Below are 11,080 nucleotides of genomic sequence, written 5' to 3' on the forward strand. Positions count from 1 at the left end.
TGCTCCGTCACGCATAGTTATTGTCAGTGCACATTTGCTTTAAGCTTTAAAGTTTATAAAGAAGAGAAAAAAAAACATTTGTTTTTTATCTTTTTACTGCCTCATTTTATGAAAACTCAGTAATATTTCCGAGGACTAGGTTTGATATCTTGAATCTTCTCATGATTTTGAATTGCCAATGATGTATAAGCATCAGGACAAAATTAAGTGTATAAGGAATATTTAGTTCAAGAGTGTTATCAATCCGTGTTTAGTGTAAAAAAAAAACATATGACGATCATTTTTTTATAGAAACCATTGATATATCAATATGCTGATCATTTTATACACAAAAACCATACCACCTAATGCTACTCAACATCAGCCAGACCCATTAAGAACCGTTTTTTTTTTAAACACTACCAACTTCACTCACCAATAACTCAAATCAACCGCCATCAACCTTCTCTTTCAAGCAATAAACCCTACCAACTTCATTTGATAACATCATGCCTTAAATCAATCCCCTTTTTTCCCCACAGAGCAATGAGACGATTTAGTTCTAAGCCGAGCCTCCAGGAGGACATCCCGCGACACCTGTCCTGACACCGGAGCTTCTGATTCTTCTCAATCATTCTCGGGACAGAATACAAAACAGGATTTGGCGCGCGCTTCGATTTTGTTTTTTGTTTTCAATCCCTTATTTTTTTATTCTTTATTCTTTTTTTCATATATTTACTTTTTGGTTTGTTTAATATTTCGTATATTTATTTGTTTATCTATTAGCTTTCTATCTATCTATCTATCCATGTTTATATGTATTTATCCATCTACTTATCTATTTGGCTATTTATTAATTATCTAAATACCTGTTCTTTTATTTTATCTATATATTTGTTAATTAACCTATAAATCTATTTATTCATTCATCGACGTGTTAATCTACTTACCTGTTTTCCATTAATTCATCTGACCATCTATTTATAATATTTATTCATCTAATAATTTATTTATTCATCTATTCACTCGTTTACTCATTCATTCATTCGGTTATTTCGTTCAGTTATTGATCTATTTATTCATTCATTGTTGCACATCAACACGAAATGAAAGAATGGGACCTCAGAAGGGATAAAAGACACAAATAATGACAAAGAAGGATAGAGAGAAATAGACAGACAGACACTCAGAAAAAGGGGGAGACAAACGTAAGTTATATTACCTAAAACAGTTAATAATGTGTTGCATGAGAGATTATAAATACCACATTATATTTTTGAACTATCCTTCGATTTTGTAATTCTCGATGGCGCATTTTTTTAAAAAGTGGTTTTACTGAGTTGATAATGAACAGACGCTCCAGAAAGAGTGCCTGTGTGAAGCGAGGGATGGATGATTGACAGGGGAACGCGTGAGGGAGAGAAAAAGGGTTGAGCCTGATTAATGCAACGGGCAGGTGAGCGAGCGTTTGGCACTTGGGAGGGGCGGGTGGACACGGCGGCTGAAGAAGCAGGGCAAAATGCCATCTCCCCCCCCTCCCTCCCCCACCACCCCAACGCCCCTAGGTAGAGGCAGGCTGGAGGACCATACTTGCCACTGCACCACTTGACGCAGCCTCACCAGGACGCAGGTGTGTTGCCACTTTGATCCTTTGGGTTTTCTTGTCATACGGTGGAAATTCACTTCGAGACGAGTAATACTACAAGTCTTAAATAGAGACAAGTGGAATGTTATACATGCAGCCAATGTGAGTGAAAAAAGTCCCTGTCAGTGACAGTGTTGAGTTCCGTTCAGGTATGATGACCTACTGACGTCATCACGCATTGATCATTGAAGAGTTTCCGGCGATGGAAAATGCCTAGTGACGTATCGCCGGAGGCCAGTCTCTCGAAGACTACAGAACCTCGCTTGAGGAACCTTGGGAGAGACAACACAGACTCGGGCATTCATAATACCCGTAACGTGCCGAGTGTTCGTGTGGGCGATGGCGACTTAAATATAGCCAGGAACGATAGGGCAAGTGACGATCTCCTCAGACGCCATAATTACTTTATGACATGTGTCAAGCTCGCCCCCGAATCTGGTACCCGACAGACTGATGGTGACGCGCCTGACGCCAGGAGTGCTGCCCAAGCCTCGGAGTGTTATGGTGACGCCCCCTCTACCACAGAGACCAGCCGCGGCCTCACAGATCCTCTTGGGGGCCGAGCTGGTGAGGTCTCGGAACCTACTCCTTGTAAGGGCGAAGGAGAGAGTGGCCTTCAGCCACAGGCGAGTGAAGGAAAGTGTGTAGTGCAGTTCCTTGGTAACAAGTGCGTTGGTGATCAGTTAGAAGTATGCAACAGTGACAAAAAGTGCAACGATACATGGACTCATAATGAGCGTCATCGACCCACTTTCATGCCTCTCCACTCTTTGAGTGCCGGTTCGCCCAGCCTTAACACCTCGCCAAGTGATCCATCAACTCCCGAAGAGTTTTTCGACGCCCCCGATGAGCTGTTATCTCCCGGGGAAGGAGTGATTTCAAGCACGAATACCCGAGAAAATTACGAAGATTTCGACGATTTCAAAGACGCTCTCGATACTCAGCCGAAGGACTTTTTAAACAAGGAAAGGTACAGTGTTACACGAGAAAATGTGACCAATTATATCCCTGGTTCTTCAATAATCAGGAAAGGTAGTCCATTTGTACAAGATGACGTGAACATTCAGTGTGAAGGCTGCGACACTAAGACTCTGCCCAAAACCTTTGGTGTTCAAGGTCACACACAGGCATCTACAGGTGCCGAGGTAAGTGGCATCACAGCATCAGACACACGAGAGGAGCTGGAAGTGTGCCATTCCCACGTTAGTCAAAACAGCAATTCGATAGGTACTCCTGCCAAAGAGCTGACGCATTCAAACGATTACTCAAGAAAATTTACGGCAGGTGACACTTCACTTACTACAGACAATTCTAGAATGGTAAACCATGAATCGATCGTATGGAAACCGCTGGTGCAAGACAAATTTCAATGTGCATCTGATGAAAAGGATATATACTCTCAGACGTATAAAACTGACACTTCTAAACCTTTCTCAGATGATTCTACAAGCATGGATGAACGTGACGTCGCTAACAAGAAGTATTCAACTATAAACAGACGAAGTACCAATACAGAAGGCATGGAAAAATCATTTACCAATCGTCCTGGACGGCTACCCAAGGCTGACCCTCCAGAGAGCCAAAGAGAGAAGAGTGAAGCTTTCTTCGGCAATCTCAAGCCTTCGGGATTCAGACTACGAGAAAAGTTTGTTCAGATTCACGAGCGTTCCGAGAGCTCTCTGAATGAGGAAACCCGCAAAATAGTAAAGATGTTGGAAAATGATAAAGCCTGCAGAGTTCCTCGCTACAATGTAGGTTTACAAGACCGTCTACAAAGTCTGATGCAACGCAGTGAATGCAAGCGACCCGCCTATAACAAGAGGCCAAAATTCTGCAGTACGCTCGTCAAAACTATAGTGAGGCGCACCACTGACAGGATCGAATCTCATACAGATCCCTTTGAGGATTTCATCAGACAGCGCAAAGAACCGCCTCAGACGAATCACATGACCCATACTGCCGTTTCTAATGATAATAAAGAAAACGTGGATATTCGCGAAAACTATGGAGACAATCAGCACAAACCTTCCAGCAATGAGAGCCAAGACATTACAGATTCCATTACATCGAATTCAACATTGCAGAATGAAGCTTTTCCGACTATAACCGATGCCACTTTCTTTGGTAGATCCTGGTTTCCTTGCAAACAAATACCACACACAGAAAAGGACAATAGTAAGAGTGAAGTTAAACTACCCGCGACCCAGCGTACAATCGATACCGGCGCAAATGAGGTTGTTAGTCACCAGCCTCTGAGTACAGTGAACCCCGTTAACAGTGACCTTACACCGACGGATCGCTATCATCTCAGAATACAAGGCCTGGAAGTCTCTGGTCAGCCAAGAGCTAAACAACACCAAAGGAGCAAAGGTGATGTACCCATGGATATTTATTCAGAAAAGGGGTTAGTTGAATATCAGTCATCTAACACACCGGAACAAATGACAATCGGTGCGAAGGAAGGCGAAAGTGTTCTCCATTCGACTCTTACTACAGAGTTATCAACTGGATCACAAAAAGGTTTCGTTATCGATGAGATTTTGCAGAGAGATGTCATGTGTGAAATGACAGAGAGAAACGAACGCTCAGATTATGTAAAGAAAAATACTGAGAGTTATATACAGCATGGTGGTTTAAGTGAAACTGGTGAAGATGACGAATGTTCAGAGATTTTGGAAATAGACGAAACACGAAAAAGTGTAGATAGTATCCAACAGTTAACCAAACGTCATACTTACTCAACCAGAGGAAGTGAAAGAATTGAGAGTGATGCAGTTATGAACAACTCTATTGAAGATCTAATATTGCCAAATCAGAAACCAGCAAAAATAGAATCAGCAATGATCAGTGAAACAGCTCAAATAGGAGCAGAATCATCACTCACAGATAGCATAGCTGCAGGTGGCACTGAAAGCATTTATCGTCAAAACCAGCCACCCGCAGACGACGTATTAAACAGCACTATTAACGATTCCAGAACGCCCATACGCACCACGACAATGGACGATCCTCCAACCACCGGTCTTCCAACACATACTACCGCCACCGCCCCTCATCGTCCCTCCTTAACTAACTCCAGTATCTCCACTACTGATATTTCTACGATACCAAGTCCTCCAATTACGACTGCTGTTCAACCCACTATGGCTGATATCGACAATTTCACGAGTCATCGTGCAGCGTATGAGGACTATAGGCGCGGTTCTTCATCACATGAAGCAGGAAACAAGAAAACGAAGTCAAATGTTGGCGGTAAGAAATATCAACATAATGATTCGGACCAGAACATTGATCTGAAGCAGCATATCGCATCCTTAAATAAAGTTTCTTCAAAGTTGATGAACAAAGTCAAAGACCAGCGCCCTGAGCAGCCCGACTACCGGGCCTCACTGTCTACTTCTCTGAAAGTTGCCGTAACTCAAGCCGTGACGTCATCGCCAGCGAGGACTAAACGTCCCGGGCTCAAAAAGATGAAGAATAAAGTCGAACCAAAAGAACGTCCACCGAAGACTAAAAAACAAGAACCTCAAAGCCAAAGTCCCTCCTCTATAGGTTCTTCTGAAACTCACGACGAAAGTTCCTCCTCCATAACTTCTCCTGAACCATACAGCGAAAGTTCCTCCTCCATAACTTCTCCTGAACCATACAGCGAAAGCATCACCTCCATGATTCCACCTGACGATGAAATATCTCAAGAATTCGATAAGATGGCCTCATCTGCTGACTACACGATTGGAAACGAGCTGGACGCGCTCTCTCCAAGTTCTCAGGGGTCGGTAACACTCGATTCTTTATCCTCAGATGAATTGGAGTCGCCATCTACTCCTCCATATTTATTACAGCAATCTCCGACACCAGAAATCCCTGTAACAATTGATGCAAAACCTGCCAGGACTTTGCCTCTTAATTCAACGATTTCTCGTCCAGTAACTACAAAAGCGGGATCAGTTTTACCTACATCTAAGACGGATGGCACCGAGACATCACATTTGGACAAACAAATAACAGTTCCAGAGAACATGGAATCAGAGCTAAGAACCTTGGTCCCCGATGCAGTAAAACCATCTCAAAAAACTCTCCTAGTTTCTGAACCAACACGTCCTACCACCCAAGCCACTTCAAACATTAAAGGGGCTCCAGTAGTGACAGAGAATATTCTGGTTCCATCAGATATCCCCACAACATCAACACCAACTCCTGCCTCTGGCAAAGTTCCTGAGGCCTCTTCAGAGTCACTTGCATGGCAACGCCGCAAGGCGTTCGTCAGTTGCGAAATTGATCCTGTTGTCAAAGAGGATCCCCAGAAGCGTTGGAATGAATCTGCCATCCTTCAGCTCAAAACTAAAAACATGGTTCTAAGGCACTGCAGCAACTCAACTTTCCCTCTTCCTGTAACAAGGGGAAGGAGAGACACGTCGAGAAAGCTCTGGACACAAGCCGTAAAACCGATGGTCACAAAGGAGGAGCCACAGAAACCTGCCTCAGTTCCACCCAAACTGACAGAGCATAAGCGTGATGAGTCTCCTCATGGGAAAAGACGGTCAAGTTTGCTTGGCGAGCGGCGGGACAGCTCTCACAAAGTTCGACGGAAGCAAAGCAATGGGAGCAAACATTTAGAGGACCTAACTGTACATCTGTTCCAAAAGAGCAATGCAGATGAACAGATCAATCCATGCAGCAAGCAAAATAGTTTTGATGAGTTACCACCTATACCTCCATGCAATGAAGAAAACGCCTCACGACATAGCCTTCCACACAGCAGACGTGAAAGTAGAGAAAAGGTCTGTCGTTCTAGACAGGGAAGTGTAGCAGAACTTAACAAAGCCAGCAGAAGATCTAGCAGGGAGGGATGTCGTTCATCCCACTTGAACAGTCGGCGCGGCAGTGCAGACAGAAACCTTGCTGGAAGCCGACGAGCTACAAAAGCGAGCTTTTCCGAAAACCTTCTTAGGAAATGTCTTGAAGTCGCCATAGATAGATGTGAGCAAGAAGATATGGAGGTAAATGACGATGTGCCATTAGATAAAATGCAAATGAAGCACCATGAAAGCCTTGATAAATCCCTCAGCCGTGCCGTCGCGCGAAATAACGTTGATAAAGTCAGGGAGCTCCTCAATCTTGGAGCTAATCCAAACATCAGCGCAGGTCACGTCCCTGCACTCCTGCGCGCGGCCAGAGATGGAGCACTCTATGTCGTGCAGGCGTTACTCGGGGCTGGGGCCGACGTGGACGCCCGCACTGACCAGGGAAATAGCGCCTTGCATGAAGCATCTCGGGTTGGCCATAACGAAGTGGTCATCTGCCTTGTTTACAGCAACGCTTATGTCGATGCTATCAACCGAAACGGCGTTACTCCACTCCAGACAGCCCTTTCCTACGGCCAGGTGGAAGTGGTTCAGACACTCATAAGATTCAATGCTGATGTTCACCTGAAGAACAAAGTGGGTGAATCTGCTCTGACAATAGCTGAGCATCTGGGTTATGTTGGACTTTCGGGAAGTAATACAGAGGTAAGGAGGTACTCTGGGCCAGGTACCTGCGCACCAGTGGCTCAGATGGAAGTCCCTGTCTCGGTGCAGTTGATACTTGGATTGGAGGAGGGATGCCCCCTCACTGTAGAAAATTGTCTGTCTCAAGGTGCCAGCTGCAACACTCTAGTCCCTCTTGCTCTTCACTGGCCTGCATATGCGACTGTGCTTCACCGTGCGGCCCACCATGGAGACGACCTTATAGCACGTCTCTTACTTCAGTCAGGCGCCAATGTCAACGCTAGAGATGTGGTAGGTAACACACCCCTGCACGCGGCTGCTCAGGCAGGCCATAACCGGGTGGTGAAGCTTCTGCTGGCGAACGGCGCTCAGCTGGAGGCAACGTCTCGCTCCGGCATGACGCCTCTCCACAGGGCCGCGTCCAAGGGCAAGGAGCTCACCTGCAACCTACTGTTGCGTCGAGGAGCGAACACCCGAGCCGAAGACAGCGAGGGCCGAACCCCGGCTGACTGGGCCACAAAACGCGGATTCAAGTCTGTCGCCCGGAAGCTAGGCCATCGCCGGAGGAGCAGCTCAGGACTCATAGCGGAGCAGCAACACAAAGCCTACATCAAGTACCTGGACGAATTATACCAAGCCTCGCATTTGGAGTCCTCGCGAGCCTCTCCCTCACCCGAACCTGCTCCCGCCTGACTCCACCGTCACCCATCACGCACCTTCTTTACTGTACACTTCTTTTAATAAAAACGAAAATACAGAGGGTGTTATTCGGCTTTATAATTTCACTGTTTAACTATCCAACCTGGAGAGATGGATAGCTGATGCTCCATTTAAAATGGTTAAAGCTTCTTTTCTTTTTAGGATATATATTGATTATTGAGGATTATCTGCCGCATCAACAGCTGTCATTAACGGCATTTTAGGATACATAATGAACGCATGGAACAGGAAAGCATCAGCACTCCAATATACAATATACATTTGCATAGTAAAATATCACATCTATATTGAACATATAAACTATCGCATGTACATTGGGAGTTTCTTAACATCCTGAGACTCCGATACAAGTCTGGATATTTCCACGGTTGCCACATTTCCCGCACCATGAAATAATTATACTAATTAGTGCTACATGTATTGCTGACCCTGTATTCACCGTTAGTGCAATATCTGTAGACTGTCTGGTAAAGGACCAATTAGATAAATTACATTACACAGAAGCAAAATTTTCATCATCAACTTGCATGCATGGTATGATTAAAGAAGCATGATTTTAATTAATGTCATTCTGTTAGCCATAAAAGAAGCATATATACATTTGGAATAACATTCAGAGCTAGCAATTATGAAAAAATAAAGGTTTCATGATAAATGCCACTTGAAAACTATACTTTACAAACGCATAAAGCGAAATCTAGCATAAATTACTAAACATAATTGAACAGACTCACTCTGCACTCTTATCAAAAGTTGTGCATGATATAAGTCAAGTAGCACAGTCGATCAGTCTCATTTTAATTGCCATAAACTAATCATATTGTTATGTGGCATGGTATGGCAGAGTTAGCTATTATAAAAAGAACTAAAGAAAATACTATTGTCAGGCTCGTTCAAGCTTCTCTTTTTTCTCTTTGCGTTTCCACATTTTACGAATCAAATCAGAGGTAATATAGAGTAAAAAGAGTCCCAGGATTAGTAATGATTTCTCGGGAAAATACATTACTATTTACGCCCCAAATCCCGGGATTCCGGGAAGGAAACCCTGATATACACACAAAACATATATTGTTAAAAATTGTCTTCAGTATATAAACACTCTCATGCTTAACATCAACTTTCATCATATACCATTTTATTGTCGTTTGGAATTAATTCTTTTAACGTGATATTTTCGTATGTTGTCAAACGGCAATGTGTTTTTTCTTCTTCATGTATTACCAATGCATACCAACCTTGGATATTATCAGTGAATACACAGCACTTCGCATAGTTGTTTTAAATCTTCACCATGACTTTCATCAGTTCATATACAGTAAGTCGGTCTCACACACTAATTAGTATTTTTTGGGTTTAGACTTCTTAATGAATTGTTTATAGGATTCAGTCTGAATATTTCAGGTTTGTAACAATTGATTTACAATAATTGAGAAAAGAGTTAATGGTGAATTAATGCAATGTATACATATGAGGGAGACATGCGAGGTCAAGAGCAAGAGATTACACTGGGGAATTAATTGACTTACGTCATAATTAAATATGAAAAACGAGATCTATGGAAAATAAAGATGACTATGACAAAACTATCAGTAACGCAGTACCATGAAAGTCGCATGTTAATTGTCAAGTCATATTTCCCCTTACTACTCAAAACCATCGATGGAAAGTATAAGGCCATGACATCTTAAAATGTGGTACAAGGTCTGAGTCTGGTCTAGTGGAGATGATGTTTTACTTATATATTTTGGGATAATGATATATATATATATATATATATATATATATATATATATATATATATATATATATATATATTATATATATATATATATATTATATATATATATCTATATAATATATTATATATCTATATATCTATATATCTATATATCTATATATCTATATTTCTATATATCTATATATCTATATATCTATATATCTATATATTTATATATCTATATATATATATATCTATATATTTATATATTTTTATATCTATATATCTATATATTATATATCTATATATATATATATATAATTATATATCTATATATCTATATATATATATTATATATATATCTATATATCTATCTATCTATCTATCTATCTATCTATCTATCTATCTATCTATATATATATATATATATATATATATATATATATACACACACACATATACATATACATATACATGTCGACCTGCTTTTTACATAAGAGAATTGACAAGTAAAACATTAAGAGAGAAACGACGCTTTTAGATTTACATGGCCGGTCCCATGCAAAGGTTCTCTGCTCAGCATAGCCGATGTAAGAATCGCCCGTTTCATGTATCTCACACACATACCTTCGACTAGTTTTGGCAAATATTTCCCAAGTGGATAATTTCAGTCAACGCAATGGAAAGTTTATATGTATTTAGTTATTCTTATGATGAAGACAAATACCCTACCGGTTAATTAGGAAGAGTCCATATCTAAGGACTTTTCGAACCTGATATCCGTGATAAATTTGGGAAAATATACGACTAAGTTTTGAATCACCACCATTCCGTTTCAATATTTTCTCATATAACGGTTGCATATTATGACTAAAAGACTAAACTTTATAGTACCTCAACAACTATAAATAATTATAAATCCAAAACATGATCCTAATTTCCAACCATCCACATTCTCATGTGCGGAGAACAATGTATTTTTCCTCTTTCTACTAAATATAATATTGGGAAGTGGGGTATAACAACTTTGGAATGTTTACGTGACCAATTAGGGAAAATTAGGGCCAGATTTGTGGTATGTACGCACGCGTTTGGGAGTACATGTTGGCATGTGTACGAGCACGCGCGTTTGCATGTGTTTGCGTGTATTTGGATGTGCGCGCGCGTGTGTGTGTGTGGGGTTGCCGTGTTTGCGTGTGCGGTTGAAATGTATGCCTATGTGGTTGTGTTTGTATATTTGAGAAATGGACATAGAGGTGATCACAGACTTTTAGTTGAATTTTAAGTTAAGTAACTTGTAACATCTTTTGAAATATCACACAAAAATCAAGAAATTGTCTGAATATAACGGGTAATGTACCACGGTTTGTACAGAAAAACAATTTCCATACTATAACTAAGTATTAAACTGAGAGTCCTTACTTGAATAACATCCATGAACATTTGTAGATCCTCACATTTCATTTAATCTCCTAGGAATTCTGAGGGTCTGAAGATACATCTATTATGGAGGTAAATGAGAACAAACTA

At 41.3% G+C, this 11,080-nt stretch overlaps 1 protein-coding gene across 1 annotated transcript; it reads left to right on the forward strand.

Moving 5' to 3' along the window:
* The first annotated feature begins 1,704 nt into the window (after positions 1 to 1,704).
* On the forward strand, positions 1,705 to 7,890 carry LOC122265984 (uncharacterized). Its single transcript, XM_043035522.2, has one exon. The coding sequence runs from the start codon at positions 1,834 to 1,836 to the stop codon at positions 7,804 to 7,806; it is 5,973 nt and encodes a 1,990-aa protein (XP_042891456.2). The 5' UTR covers positions 1,705 to 1,833; the 3' UTR covers positions 7,807 to 7,890.
* Positions 7,891 to 11,080: the final 3,190 nt, after the last annotated feature.

The sequence above is a fragment of the Penaeus japonicus genome, unplaced genomic scaffold (assembly GCF_977035675.1).
Source record: "Penaeus japonicus unplaced genomic scaffold, GWHDUDI00000001_assembly GWHDUDI00000003, whole genome shotgun sequence".
Taxonomy (NCBI): domain Eukaryota; kingdom Metazoa; phylum Arthropoda; class Malacostraca; order Decapoda; family Penaeidae; genus Penaeus; species Penaeus japonicus.